Source organism: Perissodus microlepis, chromosome 13 (assembly GCF_051167445.1).
Source record: "Perissodus microlepis isolate ML-2025 ecotype Zambia chromosome 13, ASM5116744v1, whole genome shotgun sequence".
Classification (NCBI taxonomy): Eukaryota; Metazoa; Chordata; class Actinopteri; order Cichliformes; family Cichlidae; genus Perissodus; species Perissodus microlepis.
The window spans coordinates 17,417,888-17,439,108 of record NC_140473.1 but is presented as its reverse complement, the minus strand read 5'-3'; the positions used below and the strand labels follow the sequence as shown (position 1 = coordinate 17,439,108).

Genomic DNA, 21,221 nt, shown 5'->3' with positions numbered 1-21,221 from the left:
AGGTGATTAATCCATGCTGTTAAACCTTGTCCCTATGAGAAGATTTTTTTTTTTGTCATAAAATGTAAATAAAATAAAATGAACTTTAGAACAAAGACTGCCACATGGCATTATTTTTTAACCATGTGGCAGTGGTTTGCTGCTTGCTTGCTATAACTTTATAGCTAAATCTTTTTCTACATTCCTTTTCTGCTAGTCACTTAATGAGGCTGGATCAGAGAGCCACCCACTGCCCTATTCGCCTCTACCGCGAGGATCCAGAGATCCCATGACCCACAAAGGTAAGAAAAATATTTATTTTCTTCAAAATTAAGAAGAAACATTGAGATCCTGGTTCTATAGATTATGTAAATGAGTCATAACGCTAACAGCAGCAGAGAGTGGGAATCTATTGAACTTGAAACTGAGTTGAAGTTATCTATTCTTATTGATCTCTTCTCATCTGTGTGATGTGTTGATAGTGGGAATAAATCTGAGTAATCTCAGCTAACTCTGATCTGAGTGTAAGCGTGGGAGCATGCAGTACATACACAGAATGAAGCATCCTTGATCTGTTGATACTAGACATTGATTAGGCCTCATATTGACCCAGTGTAGTATGTTGATGTAATTATGTAGCAACTTCTTAACATCAAACACTGCACTCTAGAAAGAATACAACACATTCATTAAAACGATACACTACTCTAAATTAATGGCGAAGGCCACCTACTGCTTTTGTACCAGATACTCAGCTGAGACTTTAAGAAAAAACAAGTTAAGTTCAATATTATTATACTTATCATACCCACAGGTCATTATCCCGTAATCAGCTGGAATGATTTACTGCAACCAAAATTAACTAATTCAATTCATTCCACTTGCATTTTTTTTTTTTTTGCATTAATTCACAACAAAAGTAACATCAAGGTGTTTTATATTGTAAAGTAAAGACCCTACAGTAATACAGAAATAACCAACAATGACACCCTATGAGCAAGCACTTGGTGACAGTGGGAAGGAAAAACTCCCTTTTAACAGGAACGAACCTTCAGCAGAACCAGCCTCAGGGAGGGTCACCCATCTGCCGTGACCGGTTGAAGGTAACGTGAGGAAAACCAAATGTGCATTTTAGTCAGTTTGTTTGACAATTTAGTGGTTTTCTTAATAATTAAACTGAATTAAATAAAGGAAGTGAATATATTTTATTTTAATACCACCAGAAACAAAAGTAAAATGCCCCCTATACACACATTCCAGCTATTAACATAAAGTAACATAAACACAACCTATGCTTCAGCCACACTTCCAGAGATGAGCAGTCTCTTATGGATCCAGCATATGTACAACATATGAAGGTGCAAAACCATTTAAGGCTTTAAATGCAAACAGTAGCACTGTATACTGGATTCTGTAGTGCAAAGGAAGCCAGTGGCAGTAATGCAATCTCTCTCTTTTTTCTTTCAGTCAGTAATTTTCTGCTGCATTTTTGGACTAATTTTAAACAAGGAACGATTTACTCCAGTATACTGTGCATAACAATAGTCCAGTCTACATGTAACAAAAGCATGCAGAAAACTTTAGAGCTGATGGTTTTAGACAAAATTTTAGTCCGTGTCAAATTTGTGTCAAGGATTTTAAACCTGTGTTTTAAAGTGGGTAAGGAGCCCAGGTTATGTGTCAACCTAGTTCATAGTGGAGGGACTAACGATACGGCTTCTGTTTTGGATTCATTTGACTGTAAAAACTGTGGGATGTTTCTATATCCAAGATGCAGACAGTGGGCCTTCATATGCAGCAATAAGAGGACACGTGCTGAAAGTTTAATAATAAAGATCATTTTAAACATAAAATTTCACAGTCAGCCACCAGTTTTTCCATGTCTTGCAAAAGAAAATAAACATGCGAAGCAGTGTCTTCTATTTTCCAAACTCATGTTTATATATAGACTTTATGGAAACCCAGATTTAAGTAAGCCTGACTCTTGGACTTGGCTTTGTGGAGTTGTTTAAAGCAGAATTAACAGATAAGTTTGGCTTTTCACAGCAAGTACCCTATTTCAGGGTTCAGAGTAGTTAACTATTACTTCATGCTTGAGAGATTCATCAATGATGTCACATTGCAAAATATTTGTGATGAGCTGACAACCACTATAGTAGCATTACTTATCAGTTGCGAGTGCTTCTAGGCTAATATACAGTAGAGTAGACCTCCATCCACATTAATGGTGCCAAGGACAGATCTATGTCATGAAAGCCAGGATGGTGGCAGCTCTCATCGGAAGTAAGGACAGAAAGAGCCTTGTGCTTTGTCAAAATCAGACCTGGCTAAGAACAACTCATTTAAAGGTGAGGGGACCTGCCACATGAAATATTTCTCCCCTCTGACTGAGATCAGAGTAACAGTGACAGTCTCCATTTGTTATTTTTATGATGCGGCGCTGCAGCCTTAGATAACACAGCCCTCGTCTTCGCCCTTCACCTCCTCTTCGTGTCCCTGCCTCGTCGAGCCCCTACCCCCGCTCTTATTTTTTTTCTTTCCCCCCGTTTATTTGCTCTTCTCAAACACAGTTGAGTTTTCTCTATGTGTGGGAAACGGTCACAGTAACTCCTCATTCAAAGAGAACAAAGTGGTGACAAAGCAGCGCTACAACAAACAGAATGGTTGAGACAGTAATTCCACACAAATGCGTGCTGAGGTAAATTCAGTATATGAACAAAAGGGCTGAAACAATGCGCTGCATAATTTTGTGCAAATCACTGCAGAACTCTTGTTTCAACACACACGGTAAATTAAACAAATCGCTACATGTTTGTTCAAAATTTGTTGCAAAAGTAAGCCACTCTGGTCTTACTCTGTATTGTGATTTTGCCACCGCAACTGCTGATTATCCTGTTTGCTTTATGCTTTAATCTTGAGAATCACAATCAATACCTGAATAAAAAATGCACTTCAACAGCTTTGGGTTTTTAAAGTACACATTATGCGGTATGTGATTGTGACAGTAGTTGTTTGGGTTAATGGCGTGGTCTTTTTAATAGAGAGGCAAGCGGGAGGCTGTTTGGTTTTATCCGGACTCCTGAAATAGCGGCCATATCAGCAGCGTATCTGAGATCGCTCCGACGGTGTCTCAGAAACACTCCGCCTTACCTCCCTTGAACCCCCTGCACCTAACTACTCCACCGTGTTACCTGTTTGAAAGCCCCAGAGTCTGGTTGGCAGAGGTAATTACAGCAGCTAGGAGCTCCCAATGGAAGGCAGCACTGGCAGGTCACTGCCCAGGGACAGAGGGGTGGAAACTGTGCTCCTGTCTTGGTTGGTGAAGGACACGGAGTAAAACAAGGTAGCAGAGAGAAGAGCAGGGGAGAGTAGTGAAAAAACATTTGCTGCTGTGGTAGTGAAATCTAAATCGTAATTTCATAGACATCTGACAGCAGACAGAGAGGAAAGTAGGGGGGAAAGGACGGGAAAATCAGGAAGAAGGGCAGCTTCAGAATGAGAGGAAACTAGACAAAAGGCAAAGTGAAGGAGGATGGTGGGCGGCTCTAGTGTGTCTTGGCGAAGGCGTGACACAGAGTGGAGTACATAGTCTGGCAGAGGGGCCCGAGGATCGTCCACTACTGTCACCTTAGCTCTAACTCTCAGTGCTGGTCCAACTGTCAGCTCGACTCTGAATCTAACAGTCCAAGATGGAGTCTCAGTGTAAAGTATAGTTTGCCTTCATGAAGACTGGTCTATACTACACTATTACACAACCAATTACACGATGCAGTCTTGTGTCTTACTGTGAGGATGTATCATTTCAGCCTGGAAAAGAAAAAAAAATGTGCTGAGTTATTTATTACCACCTTGTCTTTTTCTTGAGGTGGCACATTTTGAAGTCAGATTTACATGTTGATTTCATAGATCTAATTATAGCTGTAGTTAAGAGGTATGTATTTTTTTTTAAAAAAAGAGCAAGGCTTGAGACTTGATTGATGTATCCGTGTGCACAGAAGAAATTTTAATGAACTGCCTTTCATTTCCTTTGTATAATTCAATAAATATGCCAGACACTAGAAGCTGCTTTTTCACATGTATCAGATTAAATCTGATTGGGCCATCCTTCAGCAGTGACAGCTGTAAATGAAGGGGATATCTCTGTACAAGCCGAGTAAATAGATCAAGAAAAAAAGCCCCACCTGGTATCTGCCTTACAGTATGAGCCCTGGGCCCTTTTAATCTCTCTTTTCTGGGCCTGCTTCCAGCTACTTTGTATGTATGTAACTTAAATGGTGCACAACTGTTATTAAAATCCCCAGAGGAAAGCAGCCTTCAAAGAAGAAAAAAAAAACCCTCCTTTCTGATGATACCCATGGGGCACCTCGCATTTGTTTAGAAGTTCGCTTTTGTTACATGTTGAGGTGATCTGCACTGCAGCTCCTGCTACAATCCCCACAGCTCCCTCGGCACTCCTCCCCGAAATGGAGCAACGGGAACAGATCCAAGCTAAGAGTAAACTGTTTTACAGTTGCTGCACAACAAATAAACAAACATCTGGAAGCATTCAGAGTGGCCCATTAGAAGGGCTCTGGGCTTTGCCAAAAAGGGGTAAATGATGAGGAATGGGCTGTCGAGAGGCTGGTGGAGACAGGGGAGAGGCCAGATGACAGAGCTGTGGGTGCTAAGCACTGCCTTTTAGAGCTCAGCTGGGCTCAGAGAGATCTACACCTGCTGCTATCTCCTCCTCCCCTCCTCTCCTCCACCAGACATCTGGATGGGATACATGACTAATGGATGACTAAACTGCTAGTGTTGAAACTTAGCTGTTGTCATTATGAAGGAAAAGGTTGTTTGTTTGACTGATGACTTAATGTCCTCTGTACAACACACTTGGTAAAAGTAAAAATCAGTTTGACGGCTTTAAAATGAAAAAAATAGATATACCCCGATGTCTGTTTATCGTTGTTTGTGTAATAACCAGAGCTGATTGTATCTTCTATAAGTGCTTAGATTAGATGCTGTTGTGAATGCAAGTCTGTTTTGAAAACATGTTCCGCTGATTATGAAATTGCTTCCTAAATTAACTGGCATTACATCAGACATCTGTTTCTTAACCCCGTAGGTTTTTCTGCACCGAGCTGTTTTTTTCGTGCTTATCTTGAGTGATAACTTAGTTCTGGTCGATGTCAATCTGTAGATAGAATGACGACTCTGCTCTTTCAGCTGACAGTCCTTCCATTCTGGTTTGGGCCACATGTTCCGAAAGTATGGAAACATCCTCTCTGGAACTTAGTGAGAAAACACAGAGCAAAGCTTTGACGTTTTCCATTAGACATACGTGCTCTGCAAGACATTTCACTCAGTCCCGTAATGATTATACCAGCACAATCTGTCCCCTGATAAACATCACTCTTAAACACAAAGACTTGCTTTGGCCCCCACACAACTAAAATGAGCCACATGGAAAGGGAAAAGTGTAATCTTTTCCTCAAGACTGTCCCAGAGAGTCCTTTGCAGAGCTGCTTTCTATAAACTTTTGTAATAAACCAAACAAAATTTGAAGTGTGCATTCAACATCAATGAGAAAGGACAGATGATGAAATGCTGTTACAGAGAGTGATATATATACACACAGTGAGCTGGCAGCTATATACCGAGCCTCTGCACCAAACTCTAAAAAGTAAATTAACAAAGTAAAGACATGGCCTTCTTCCCGGGTACTGACTTCATAAAAAGTGTTTCCCAAGCACTCGTCACTTCATGAAGGTTTTATTTCTCTGCAGCGTCTGCCAGTTGGTGAGCTGATGAGGTGTCTTAAGTTTAGTGTGTAATTACTGGGTGTCCTGTTGCCATCTCGGAAGTTGTCATGTAAATCAAAATCCAGCTACAAAACTGACACAGTCGAACAGATGTTCTCCTTTCTTTAAATGACCATGCACAGTGTTAGCCTCGGGAGCTACTTGGACAGATAATGTCGAAATGTAAGATATTGTACCGTGGTGCTGCGATGCAAATTTTCTAGAAGTAACTTTGTGCTGAAAATTGAGGGGGTCAAGATCTCTGTCTAAATAAATAAATAAATCTGGGTAAATTCCCAGATGATTAAACATGCAACTATCTTGCTGGTAATACCTGAAATGAGTAAAGAAAATCAACAGCCTATTTATGCAAGTTAATTCTTAATTTCATTAGGGGGGTTATATTGGTTGGATCTGATTATTGGAGGGGTCATAACCCCCCTAACACCCCTGGAAATTACGCCCCTGAGTACTTGCTATATTTCATCTCAAATATAGCTAAACAGCTAAAACTAGCCTTCGATTAATACATTACATAGTAACGTTTATAATTAGCTCACAATGTAATACAGTGTTCTCTACTTATTAGGCTAAAATTTATCTTACGATATTAAAAGACAAACGGAAAAAGTACATGTGTATTTATCAGTAATAATATTCTATTTAAAAAGGCACAACATTACGTGTACCCCTTTGAATGTTGTAATTTAGCAAAATAAATACCTTTAATACATTTTCCTGTTAAAATGGCTCTTTACTTGTAGTTGGAAACAAAAAGTAAGTAGAAAAATGTGTCGTAAATGCTCGATATTTCTCTTTTTGCTTCTAAACGCGTATCAAATGTACAAGATTCTGAAAATTCCATCGCGGTCACATCAGTCTACTTTTTGGCAGCGAGGCTCCTGGTGTATATCACAGCATATCACAGTACTATATACTCCCCCTGAATAGGACAGGCTCTATTTCCTTTATCTGAGTCAGATGATGTGATATTATTCCTCCCAGGAGTGGATTGGCTCAGCAACATGAATATCCATTTAAGCCAGCCTATGGAGATGGATGAGGCGAGAGGGGACGAGGCAAACTGGGCCTGCAATCCCTCATCGCGGCTTCGCATAGCACAGCGCTGTCCGCATCCAAAGTGATGAGAGCTCATTTTTGGAGGCAGGCCTGTCCTTGTTATTACTAGCCCTGGAAATCACCTCTACATTTTCTCCCTTAGAAGCAGGCTAGATTAAAATGCCAGGATAACCTCCTCAACTTCCATGACAGGCTTAACTGCCAAACTGTGACACGCCAGCTCTAAACTGCTTTGAGAAAGCTGCCTTCCACCAAGTGTCATTATCTCTCCGTTATCTGATGGCACTCCTCTCAGTGTGTGAATAATTCTGTTTGTGCAGGGTTTGGGGAAATGTCAGTGACACTATTGTTTTTACCTTGCCGTTTGATGTAGCTGGGAGAGTCTCCCGAGTGTCTTGAGTTCTTAAACTGATGTTGGGCGTATACAGGAGAAACTTAAAGTGGAAAGATAGTACTGTCAGCTTCTGAACTATTCCAAGATATTTGTTTGTTAGTTCCTTTTGCTATTGGTATATAAGTACACATTTTCCTCTCTGATATTCTGCCTTAATAAGGGTTGTTTCAGTCAAGTTAAAGTATTCTGGATTTGGTTTGTGTGAAGTGATTGAAGTGGTTTCATTATGATGCCACCAAGAGTTCACTAATGTTAGACAATTAATGTCACAAATTAATACAAATTAATCTGCAATTTTTTTAAGCACCTGTTTTACTTTTTAATGAGTAAAAAAGCTAAGTCATACTTTCAACTCTTCCACCCATCACTATTGAAATATGATTATTACAAGCTTTGAGCCACTTTCTCAGCAGCGGGAAAATATGGAGTCTCCTAAATCTTTATAGTCCGTGACTATTGCAGACAAACCTTTGTTATTTATGATGATAGAAACCCAACTGGGCTTACCCGTTAAAACTTTCTTAAGCACAAACAGACGTATGTTTCTTGGCTGCTTCCCTTAATGTGTCAGAAGAATAGACAAGGACATGAGTTTCTGCCAAGCAGACCCAACCCTCGTGGAAAAATATACTGCAAGTCCTCTGGACCTTGGTTTACTTCCCAGTTGCACTGGTCATTCTCAGGAAGGTAGCAGAACATAAATCATCCAAAGTGGATAGGCCTGCAACAATCAACTCTGATTCTAATGCAACTACACTATTCATTTTCCACCATGATTTGTAGCTGTGGTTGGGGACAACTGAGATGTGGTCAGTGCTTTCAAGTCGTACTTTCAGTCAGAAGTTGGAGCGGGTTTCTGGAGCCTTCATGGTTTCCAAAGGTGGGAGTCCATCATGGTAATTTAGGATGGGGGTTAGCTGCCAGATGGCTTTGGATATTTTTGCAGCAGGATGGATGTTGGGTCCACAAGCTTTCTTCTGTGTCAGTACCCCGTGAAACAAATTGCTCAGTGAGCAGGCTGAGTCTGTCTACTTGAGGGGGGCTCGCTACCCTTCATTCTGATGAATAGCTAATAACATTCAAGCAGATGGCCGACAACTTGTCATTCTAAAAGGGACAGGATCAGACCAGAACAATGCCTTGTAGCCTTGTAATTATTGCACGTTACCTGGGATGTTTAAACAGAGACACAAAAAGCTAATATAAAACAATACAGTATTTGTTAAGTACACTTACCTTCTCAGTTTATGTGGCGTCATATATCTTAATCAGGGTGTTTTTTAATAAATTAGATTTTAAGTCGGCTGTAGATGCTAATTCTAGGGTAACTGATCGCGCACGGTAATCATTCAAGATCAAAACATGCTTTAATGCAACTCTGGTTAATGGCTCAAACAAATTAGATTTCAATTCACTCAGCAGCTAGTTTATCATGCTGTATGGCTTAACAGCTGTGCTACATCAGTGAAGCTTTCTGTCAGGAATCTTAACATAGCTATACACAACATGAAAATGCTAATATTTGGTGAAAGAAGAGGCCACACAGCAGCATAAGGTGAACTCTGGCTTGAGAATAGGTTCTGAAGTGCAATAAAACATTGATACAGCTAATGATCTTTTTTAAAATTTTCTGCAATTTCAAGCAATAAAAACAAGACTTCCACAGAGTGTTACATATAGTACTGTGCAAAAGCCATCACTTTATTGAAAGATGTATAAAGATACAAGGAAATACAGTATCTAAGGCAAAAACAGAGTTTGTACAACTCTAATGAGCTTGAAAGTCAATATTTGGTATGACTACCTTTATTCTTCACAGCCTTAACCCTCTAAGGCCCATCGATCGTATTTGATACACGTGTTTTTGTGAGTTTTTGAGACTTCTACATCATCAGCGTGACTTTTTTTTACCCTCAAAAAATGATGTGACACATTTCTAATGACTAAATTGCAAAAATATGGCTTATGTAGAAAATGTGATACAAATTAAAACTCATGCAGATTAAAATTTGATATATTTTTACATATTTTAAGGTTAAACAAACACTTCATTATCAAAAAATTAAAGATTTCTGGTAGTTATTTCATGGTTGAGGTTTTAAAGGGTTAACTCTCTCAGGCAGGTGATAGAAAGTTCTTTTCATTTCTTCAGAATGAGTTATCCAGGCTCCTTGAAGGACATCCAAAGCTCTTCTTTGGATGTTGGCTGCCTTCTGTTCCATTCTCTATCATGCTGGCACTTATAATGTGCATTATGTGAAAAATGAAGCTTTTCCCAGTCATCCACTTGGTATCTCCAGATGGTATTGCAATGATAAATTTTGACAACATCACTGGCTGAAATGTAGCCCCAAAGCATGAGAAAGCCTCTACCACGTTTCAAAGTTGGCTTTAGAGACATACTATTGTACCTCTCTCTTGACCTCCTCTGTACATTTTGACATATTTCAAATTTGAATTCATCACTCCATAAGATCTGTTGCCACTGATTTTCAGTCTGGTCAAGTCCAGACACACTGCACACCATACCAAGATACAGCATGTTTTTCTCATAGATCCAACTAAAGATATGGGAAAAAAATTGTGTGTTTCTGCATCAGAATGCTTGGAACAAAGTTTCTAAAGATACAATTTCAATTTGGTTCCTTGATAAATCTGTTATGTATAGACACAACAAACCCTTTGAGTTAGGTGCTTTTTTAGGTCAGTGTTAGGTGCGTCAACACACAAGAACCTGAACATGACGAGGTGCAAACACAAACTTTCAACGATCTTCAGAAAGCCTGAAGAACTGTTGGTCAAAACTACTTTTAAAAATGACCTCATGCTCCTTTGAAGCAAAATATAAAGAAATATGGCGTAGGGAAATTCTCCCTTCTTTTCATCTTAACCAATGCATAGCCAGATCCTAGCAATGTAGTGATTAGAGTGGCACTCTTATTCACCAACATGAAACTGCAAAACTACAAAAATAATTCTCAAATTGTAATATAATTCAATTCTTCTTTAAAAGTTTACGAACACTTGATATTTGTTAATAATAGAGGCCATCATTTTTTTTAGAAAAGGAGTCCTTACCGTTTTACAGGAATGAAACTACAGGGTAGATTACTTTAGTGCCGTTGGCACAACAACACTATGAAGAGATTTCCATGTGTCTTAATTGACACAATTAAGACACATGGAAATCTCTTCATAGTCTCCATGAAGATCTTCAAGGGATTTTTTTATAGTCAATTCATTGAAGCACTAACAGAATTACTAAAAGACTGCAATATTTACATTACTGATATATTAAAGTGATAATAGTACAGGGTGGGCCGTTTATATGGATACACCATAATAAAATGGGAATGGTTGGTGATATTAAAGTCCTGTTTGTGGCACATTAGTATATGTGAGGGGGCAAACTCCTCAAGATGGCTGGTGACCATGGTGGCCATTTAGAAGTCGGCCATCTTGGATACAACTTTTGTTTTTTCAATAGGAAGAGGGCCATGTGACACATCGAACTTATTGGTAATGTCACAAGAAAAACAATGGTGTGCTTGGTTTCAATGTAACTTTATTCTTTCATGAGTTATTTACAAGTTTCTGACCACTTGCAAAATGTGTTCAATGTGCTGCCTATTGTGTTGGATTGTCAATGCAACCCTCTTCTCCCACTCTTCACACACTGATAGCAACACCGCAGGAGAAAAGCCAGCATAGGCATCCAGTATCCGTAGTTTCAGGTGCTGCACATCTCGTATCTTCACACCATAGACAATTGCCTTCAGATGACCCCAAAGATAAAAGTCTAAGGGGGTCAGATCGGGAGACCTTGGGCGCCATTCAACTGGCCCACGACGACCAATCCACTTTCCAGGAAACTGTTCATCTAGGAATGCTCGGACCTGGCACCCATAATGTGGTGGTGCACCATCTTGCTTGGAAAACTCAGGGAACGTGCCAGCTTCAGTGCATAAAGAGGGAAACACATCATCATGTAACAATTTCAAATATCCAGTGGCCTTGAGGTTTCCATTGATGAAGAATGGACCCACTATCGTTGTACCCCATATACCACACCAAGCCATCACTTTTGTTGTTCCAACAGTCTTGGAGGGATCCATCCAATGTGGGTCAGACCAATAGCGGTGGTTTTGTTTGTTAACTTCACCATTCACATAAAAGTTTGCCTCATCACTGAACAAAATCTTCTGCGTGAACTCCAATTTTTGTTTTGCCCATTCTGCAAATTCTGTGCGCCGATCTGGGTCATCCTTGTTGAGATGCTGCAGTAGCTGGAGTTTGTAAGGGTGTCATTTGTGAGTAGCTATTATATACACCGAAGGGATGTTCGACTAATGCCACTCTCCAGTGACATGAGTGCTATGCTGTGGGCTCTTGCTGAATGAAGCTAGGACAGCCACTGATGTTTCTTCATTAGTGACAGTTTTCTTCCGTCCACATTTTGGCAAATCCAACACTGAACCAGTTTCACGAAACTTAGCAAGCAGTTTGCTAACTGTAGCATGGGAGATGGGTGGTCTCGTAGGGTGTCTTGCATTGAAATCTGCTGCAATGACCCGGTTACTGCGTTCACCAGATATCAACACAATTTCGATCCGCTCCTTACGTGTTAACCTCTTCGACATGTCAATGGCTGTGAACAAAGAGAAACTTATGAAAGAATAAGGTTATGTTGAAACGAAGCACACCATTGTTTTTCTTGTGACATTACCAATAAGTTTGATGTGTCACATGGCCCTCTTCCTATTGAAAAAACAAAAGTTGTATCCAAGATGGCCAACTTCTAAATGGCCACCATGGTCACCAGCCATCTTGAGGAGTTTGCCCCCTCACATATACTAATGTGCCACAAACAGGACTTTAATATCACCAACCATTCCCATTTTATTATGGTGTATCCATATAAACGGCCCACCCTGTATAATACAACAACTCCAGGTCTGCATGGATGCACTTTTTTTTTTTCCTCTGGAGCATTATTTGTCCTGAAGAGTCATACACACACACAATGTCATTCCCAGGTACCCTCTATGTTCTGAGCTATTGTCGTGAAAAGAGCTGAACTCATCTGTCAATTATGGTAAGCTCCATTGGGCGATTGTCTAAACTGTTTTCTCACTCTCTGGATTCACTCTGCTGAATCCTGTGATTTATTTTCAACTGCCTAAGCATCAATACACAATTGGGAGACACTAAGCTGTGATGTCTGAACACAAACTATTGTCAGAGTATCAGCATAGCTCACATTAAGTGCCATTTAGATTATTCATTGCACTGGGCTGTGTGAAAACTGCTTGTAAAGAGAAGAGAAGGCCATTATCCCATATGCTGGGATTCCTGTGCTATGGATCTAAGCTTCTGTTTACTTCAGATTCACTCTCCAACTGAATGAACTGTGTCAAGGCTGAGCCGAAAACAGGCACAGATTTTGTGCCCCGCCTTGAAGTCCATAAGGTCAACTGGATATGAATGTCAGTGCTATTTTGTAGAACTGACATGCATTTTATCTCTTTTAAAATATAAAAAGGGCCCTAGGTTACAGGAAGTAGTGGGTTTTATGGTTTGCACAGGCTTCAGCATCTCAGCTCAACCAGAATGAAAAGAGCAGGGTCACTGAAATGCTAGGAAGTCCAAAACAACCTTTTAATCTGTCACATTCATTTTCTTATTAGGTCCCTTTAAACAGACAGAGCAGGTTTCCCTGTCATTGTAATATGAGCGGACAAGTTATTTCACCATCATAATTTGATTTGTCGATAGTTTCTGGCATGTTACATCGCTGCATTGCAAGATGATTGGATTGACTGTTTTTTTTTTTTCAGACACATACATTTATCCCAGATTGTTGCACAGCTTCATCCCTGTCGTAAAGGACAAATATGTACTCAAACCACACCGAATATGATAAAAAATATTTTTGGTTTTGTGTATTTGCTGAAATTATGAACTGCTATAATGCAGCAGAATGTCAATAAACTGATTGAAAACGCTGAAAGCACAAATAAACAGGAGCTATTTTTTGTGCATGTGAGTGCTTAGTGCCTGGAGAGCTTCTAAAGAAAGCAAAAATATGTCTCACAATTTGACACCATTAGCAAGTGTTAACGCATAACCTTTGGCAACACTGGCCAGCCGCTCCGTACCATTTTAGGCATCTTCTGCAGGAGCGGTTCTGAGCTAAGGACTTGGACAGCTGGATAACTGAGATGGGGTGGAGGGCATGCTGCTGGATAAAGTGAAACAAACATATCTGGCGGTCTGATTCTATGTTTGCATGTTTCCACTGTGACCCTGACATGCAGTGTCTCAGAGCTAGCCAACTGTTTGTTTTTTGCCCTTTGGTCTATGTTTTACTGAAATAACTAGCCCCTCCCCCCTTGTTCTCCTTAAATTATAATCTCCCTGTAAATAATAGTGGCCACTATTTTCAAGTGAAAAGAGAACATCTTGAACCATCACCCAGATTAGTGTTTTTCTGTTATATAGCAGGCAGTAGATTGTAATAAGAGAGCCGAAAAGATGATATTAAGATAACCTTGGGAGAGAAGCGATAGCACAGCCATCAGCATCTGTCCTTCCTGCCGTCACTAACCCACGGTGACATTTTGGCTCAGGAGCAGCTCGAGCAACAGCAGTTTATTTGCACTTTGCATACAATAGTTGAAGGGGTGCAGTATAGCTTTTTATTATTGTTATTATTGTACTGTTGTAGGGATCGCTTCCACAGTCTGATTCTATTGTGATGTGTTGTTACCCATTAGTGTATGGCGAGGTAATCCTGACAAATACAGTGAACAAATCAAGGACATTAGTGCCGTGATGTGCAGTCGATAATATTTGGCTTCATTAATTCCTATGCCCTGAGATGACATCCCACTCCTATTAGGTTTGAAATCTCATCCCCTTCTCCTCTATACCTCAGCTGTGGCTCAACCAAGCAGCCAAGCAGATAATACGCTCTGAGCTCTGAAACATGTACCATTATAATTAGCTTTGTCAGGTCCTAGCCCCTACAACCCTCATGCAGATAATATGATAATATGTCTTCATAACCAGCTGACCTTACATGCTCAATATTTCTCCCCTTATGAAGATTACATGTCAATAAAGTAATTGAGTCCCGGGGTGTGTGGCAAGTGAAGATTTAGGTTATAGGACTTTTTCGGGGCAGTGATGTACGAGCGTTATTATTTTACCTGTCAGGAGATGTGCAGGGGCTGAGGACAGTCCGAGGGTGTCAGGGGGGAAGGAGAGGTGAGGAGGGAGACAGAGAGAGAGAGAGGGGAGACAGAGAGACACAGATAAGAGGAAACAGAAAGAGAGGGGAGGGTGCTGAAAGAAATGAAGTGAGCCAAAGAGGAGCACGGACAAGGCAGCGTAAGGAAGACAGAAATGAAGAGAGGAGGAGGGAAGACTGGGGAGAACAGAAGAGGCGAGATCATTTCTCAAAAGGACGGACAGATCCACAGTTAATCATTCCCTCATACCTTCATCTCTCTGTCCCCCTGCCTCACTCTCTGCATATGAGCAGGGGATATGTCATATTAATTAAAAGAAATAGAGTTGCAGTGGAGCCATCCATCTGCATAAGGCATAGGGAGGCCAGAGGGGCATGAAGAATCTCACAAAACACAAACGTATCATCACCACAGCCTCAAATCTGATTGGCTACCCTGGGTTCATCAGTTGTAATTCTGGCAGGAAATGACGGCATGTAATTTGACACTGCTATAAGCTGAATGTGATGTCACCAAGTGCACATTTTTCATCCGTTTAACCTTAAATTTACAGTATCTGTTGGCTGCTTTTCTTTGTACTCACATTTTGTACTCCCATAATCACTCCTATAACTCACACAATGTCTGGCTCTAAAATACTCTTAAATACATATCAGAGCAGCATGATTATGGCCAAAATGATTAAAGCGATAATTCTGATCAATACCCCCATCACAACCTGTCACAATTATTCATTGATTTTAGTGACAAAAATGGTTTTATTTCACCTCATGTAAACGAAACACCGATTTAACGTCCGTGCTGTGCTTCTTTCCTGATAATGTACAAAACTTACATTGTGCTACATTCCTGACACGGTCAGGCACTGCTTTAGGGGGCACTAAATTTGCTTTTGCTTTGCGTTCTACAGTTAGGTCTATAAATATTTGGACAGAAACTCTTTTCTAGTTTTAGTTCTGTAGTTCAAAAAGATTGCATAAAAGTTTGAGGAACTAAAACTTTTTTTAAACACAATCCCTTCATATCAGGAGTATCAAAAGTAATTGGACAAATTAAATAACTGAAAATAAAATGTTCATTTCTAATACTTGGTTAAAAAACCCTTTGCTGGCAATGGCAGCCTGAAGTCTTGAACTCATGGGCATCACCAGATGCTGGGTTTCCACCTTTTTAATGCTCTGCCAGGCTTTTACTGCAGCAGCTTTCAGTTGCTGTTTGTTTGTGGACCTTTCTGTGTGAAGTTTAGCCTTCAAATGAAATGCATGCTCAACGTGGTTAAGATCGGGTGGATGACTTGGAGTATTCCACTTAGAGTATTCCTCTTCTTTTCTTTAATAAACTTCTGGGTTGCTTTGGCTGTATGTTTTGGGTCATTGTCCATCTGTATTATGAAACACTGCTCAAACAATTTGACTGCATTTAGCTGGATTTGATCAGACAGTATATCTCTGAACCCCTCAGAGTTCATTCAGCTGCTTCTGTCCTGTGTCACATCGTCAATAAACACTAGTGTCCCAGTGCCACTGGCAGCCATGCCTGCCCAAGCCATCACACTACCTCCGCTGTGTTTTACAGATGATGTGGCATGCTTTGGATCATTAGCTGTTCCATACTTTTTTCTTGCCAACATTCTGGTAGAGGTTGATCTTGGATTTATCTGTCCAAAGAATGTTTTTGCCAGAACTGTGCTGGAGTTTTTTAGATGTTTTTTAGCAAAGTCCAATCTAGCCTTTCTATTCTTGAGGCTTTTGAGTGGCTTGCACTTTGCAGCGAACCCTCTGTATTTACTTGGATGCATTTTTCTCTTTATGGTAGACTTGGATATTGATACGCCTACCTCCTTAAGAGTGTTGTTCATTTGGTTGGCTGTTGTGAAGGTGTTTCTCTTCACCATGGAGATGATTCTGCGATCATACACCACTTTTGTCTTCCATGGACATCCAGGTGTTTTTGCGTTGCCGATTTCACCAGTGCTTTCTTTCTTTCTTAGGATGTACCAAAATGTAGATTTTGCAACTCCTACTATTGTACTAGTTTCTCTGATGGGCTTAAGGATGGCTTGTTTCACCTGTACAGAGAGCTACTTTGACCACATGTTGCCTGTTCACAGCAAAATCTTCCAAATGCAACACCGCACCTTAATTCCAGGCCTTTTATCTGCTTAATTGATAATGACATTACAAAGGAATTGCCCACAGCTGCCCGTAAAATAGCCTTTGGTGCCTTTAAAAAGAGGGGCACATGTTAAGGAGCTGAAACTCCTAAACCCTTCATCCAATTTGAATGTGGATGCTCTCAAATAAAAACTGAGAATCTACACATTATTTCCATGCCCATTATGTATCTAATTAAAATATTTTTTAGTAAACAGGTAAAAAAAAAAAGTGTCCAAATATATATAGACCTAACTATATTTTAGGAACAGACATTTTCAATATTCTTCGATCATATACATTTAATTGTAGAAAGCCAAAATTGTAATTGAAATTAAAATTTGATTAATTGTGCAGATCTAATACATACTATATGCATGTACAATTCTGTTAGGCAGGCCTTGCAAGTACTGTATTGGATCCTTTTTGCCTTCAACAACTGTCTTCATTTTTAATGATACAGATTTAGCGAGGTATTGGAAACATTCCTCTGAGCTTTTGGTCCATATTGAGATGATAGCATCACACATTTGCTGTAGATTTGTAGGCTTTCATCCATGATGTGAATCTCATGTTGCTCCACATCCCAAAGGTGCTCTATTGAATTGAAATGAGGCCATTTCAGTACAGTGAACTCATTGTTATGTTCAAGAAACCAGTTTGAGATCATTTGAGCTTTGGGATGGATGGATTGATGGATGGATGGATTGATGGATGGATGGATGGATGTGTGTGTATATATGTGCATCATTTTCTATTTCAGTAGATATAATAAGTATCAATAATTCTGTCAATGACTTTGTTTAGCCAGCCACCTAATTTTCAACTTTAGTTTTTTAGTGAGTAGATCTAAACTGTATACATTACAGTGGTGAAAAGTTGCAAATCAGATTAGCAAACTCAACTTTTGGAATTGATGGGGATACCAAACTAAATGAATAAATAGGAGGACATATCATATATGCTTGTCAGTTCTTTGACATGAATAGCATACCCCTTCAAGGTAAATGGCACAGGTTGCATATTCCCAATTGCAAGTGCATTAACCAATATTAGATACTCTACATGTGTGTTACTTTTTGCAATTATTTCTGAATAATTCAATTCTGAAAAGCAAATCTTAAGTACTGGGGTTTCACTCTTATCTTGACAACATTTCTACCTTTTCGCATGAGTAACATGCATGCTTAGCTAAAAACCTATGATGTCACTAAAGTTTAACCACGCCATCACTAGAAAAATGTTGGTTTTCCTCAACTCTCTGATTTAAAACATCTCAGCAGTTCACATATGTAAGTAATCTTTTCTCTTTTTTTCTCTCTGTATTTAGTGGCTAAATGCCATTTGTCAAGGTACCATTTTGCTCATCATTTTGCCCCTCATAATTTGACTGTCAGTGCTAGAGACAGAGGAAATGGGATGTGAAAATGAGTGTGGTCGATTGAGGTCCAACGACGAAGGTTACACACATTTTCATCCGCTACAGAAGCAGGGGACACACAAAGACAGGGTGGAAGAGCAATGTTAAAGGATATTTTACCATGTCCTTTTGGATTAGGCCTGGAGATTGATATCTTCCAGTCAGATGAAGCTCTGATGTGAGTGATCCAGCTCTTCCATCATTGTGACATGCGGCTCTTGGCTAACGCTCATCCGTGTTGATGGGCACACCCTATGCCACAAGGGCTCTGGCTAGCATACCAACCTTCCTCTTTCCCATCTCTGTCTGCCTCACTCTGCCATCTCTGTTCTTTTATTTCCATTGCCCTTCTCCCCTGTTTTCTGTCACCATGTCATGTTCAATCACTGTTTGGCTGGCCAGGCACTCAGTCGGGCAGGCAGGGAGCAGGGAGCCCCAGGTAGAGAGCTGCCTAACAGGCGTCAGGATGGGCACTGAAATGACTCTAATAATGGGGTCCCCGTGTGGCCCAGACTGGCCAGTCAGTTAGCAGGCCTAGGATGGGGACTAATAAGTGTTTAATGTCTGCAGGGGAAGGAAGTGTGAAGGAGTACAGCCAACCCTGGACACTCCAGTCAGGCAGGTGCAGCCAGGCAGGAACTGAGGGGGACGACTGTGGAACAAGACGTCAGATCAGTATTGATATGTGTCACGCTGGAGGTTGCCACGCTGTTTGTTTAAGAGAGTGTCTCAGAGTAGTACTAGCAGCCATGCAGTAATTGATGTCTAGATCAAAAGTGGAGCTAGAGGACAAGCTGATGCGCCTAATGCTCAGTGAAACCAAATTTGTCGATTTTTATAGCGCGGCGAAGAAGGAAAATACTGCACAATGTGTACCTAAATTATCAGTGCATGTGTAAAACTCCGGCAGCAGTTACACTCATGGCTAAATTTGCTGGCCATCCTTGATTTGATGGAAATTACCACTGACAGGCAGTGAGGTGCCATTTTGTCCACTGATGCGTGAAGTCCATCATTGTCTGTGTAGTTGAGTTTAGTTAACATGGCACTTAGCGACTGACATTGCTTTAGAGCCAGCAAAACATTGTCATTGTCATGTCATTTATCTCTTGCTAGACAATTTTCGATGTGGTCTTCACTGAACGCCTCACTGATGCTTCTAGCTTTTTACAGTAGGCATGTGCAGCCTGAAAGAGTTTCGGTGCCCTCTAAGAATAAACTGTATGTCAACCCCCTCCACACATTTTAGGCCCTGATATGGGAGCGAATGGCTTGCCCAGCACCTTGCACTGATAAAGCCACAGCTGTCCTTTCAAGTATGGCCATCTAGTAACAAGCTACTTCCCTTTGAACAGTTTTATGTGGTTGTAATTGACCTGACAATGGGGTTCATTATGCAGTCCCTTTCATGCTGTTTTGCCTGATAATTATTATTTAATGTGTTCGGATGGAGTGCATCATTAATTCATCCCTTCCTCCAATGTCAAAGAGATGAACAGTGAAGTTATCACTCTCTGGTGATTAATATTATGCTCTTTTGTTATTGAATCCTGTCCCAGTGATTAAACCTTCATTGAGCGACTCACCAGCCGCTCTTATTAACGGCGTCATTAACAAACACAGTCAAATCTCTAATTGTGATTTTCGCTTTTTCTTTCGTGTTTTTGGTCAAAGGTTTGAACCACTTATCTGGGCTTTTCTTTTAATTAGAAGTCCCGAGCGTAATGAAGAACACAATCGATCAGTGTCAGGCTATGTGGCGTGCAGAAAATGAGCGCTTATGATTACTTGCGTCATTAGTGCTTTCACGTGCCTTTAAGAGCAGATGAACTCTAGGAGTAAATAACCAGCCTGTCATTAATGTGCTTGCGGTTGGGTTTCTGTTGGTTACATGACAATGTATGTTTTGCAAAAGACCCTCAAAAGGGGGACGTGAAACCTTCTGTCCTCCACCTTAAACAACCTTCCTGTTATCTGCAGCCTCCAGAGCTACTGTAACTACTTTTCTCTTCTGGCTCTATATGGAATAAACGTCACTGAAATTAATTTCCTTTTTTCTTCTTCTTCTTTTTTTTTTTTTTACTAGACCCCTCAGAATGGTAATCTCGTCTTCAGTCAAAATTTATGTGCCCCCGAATTCAATTTCCTTCTCGTCCTCATAAGTTGAAGGTGCAAAGATGGATAACTGACAGGCATTTACCTGTATATATGATTATAAATTTAAAGTGTTCAATTAGAGTCTTTAATTTAAAGTGTTTGTCAGCTGTAAGGGTTCAGTCATGCCTGCTAATTCACAGGTTATGCCAGGGGTTTTAAACATATGGCCCCAGGGCCGGAACTGGACAGCTTTGAAAAAATGTGAGGAAGTGCATAGATTTTTGTACTTTCAAGTTTTACACCTTTTCCTATTGATAAAGATTCCCCCCCAAATTCATATTACACATACTACAACATGATTAAGTAATATAAAAACAATAAAATGACAAAAACGTTCCTGTTTTTCATGTAATTTTCTTTAAATTGATGAAAACTTTAGATTTTATAATTACAGAACAGTCTGAGCAATGAACTGCCAGAACTTTTATTCTACACACCTAAGATCACAGAAGCCTTATTCTTTGAAGCACACTATATAAAATGAGTTTGACAATCCTGAGTTATGTGCACTGCATGTCATTTTAGGAGAGGGTGTTATCCTACCTTTTGTTTGCATATATGCTATTGTAAATCATAATCCTTCAGTCACACAGCCAGCCTTCAGCGTCTGAATGTGCTATTTGTGTACCTCAAGGAGAATCATGTAGAAAAAGCTACCTGGTATTGATCAGCGCTGTTTGAGCCATGACCCAGCAACTTTCCTCTGAAAGCCCATCAGGATGTGGCAGTAGCAAATATTTCAACTCTCCATCTGTCACACTTGCGCCAGCCATTTTTTTTTTAAATTCTTTGCTGGCCTTCGGTGTGTGTTGTTATAGCATCTGAATCATGTAGAAAGTTTCTACATCTGTCTCTGTGTTGGTCAGGGTCTCTGTTTAATACCTCACACCCAAAGAAAAAGAAATAAGGCCCTAATGAAAGCTTGTGCAGCAACAATAAAAGTAAAAGTATAATACATCACCGTATTTTATATAATATTATGAAACGGCACCATGTGCCATGTCT

The 21,221-nt window shown here is 40.1% G+C and overlaps 1 protein-coding gene across 1 annotated transcript in view; it reads left to right on the top strand.

The window, feature by feature from the left end:
- The window catches only part of lrmda (leucine rich melanocyte differentiation associated), a 205,809-nt gene that overhangs the window by 175,370 nt on the left and 9,218 nt on the right, over positions 1-21,221 (top strand). The window contains exon 6 of the mRNA XM_084948225.1: positions 197-281. Within this exon, the coding sequence (XP_084804351.1) occupies positions 197-281 (85 nt within the window). The remainder of the gene's footprint in view (positions 1-196; positions 282-21,221) is intronic.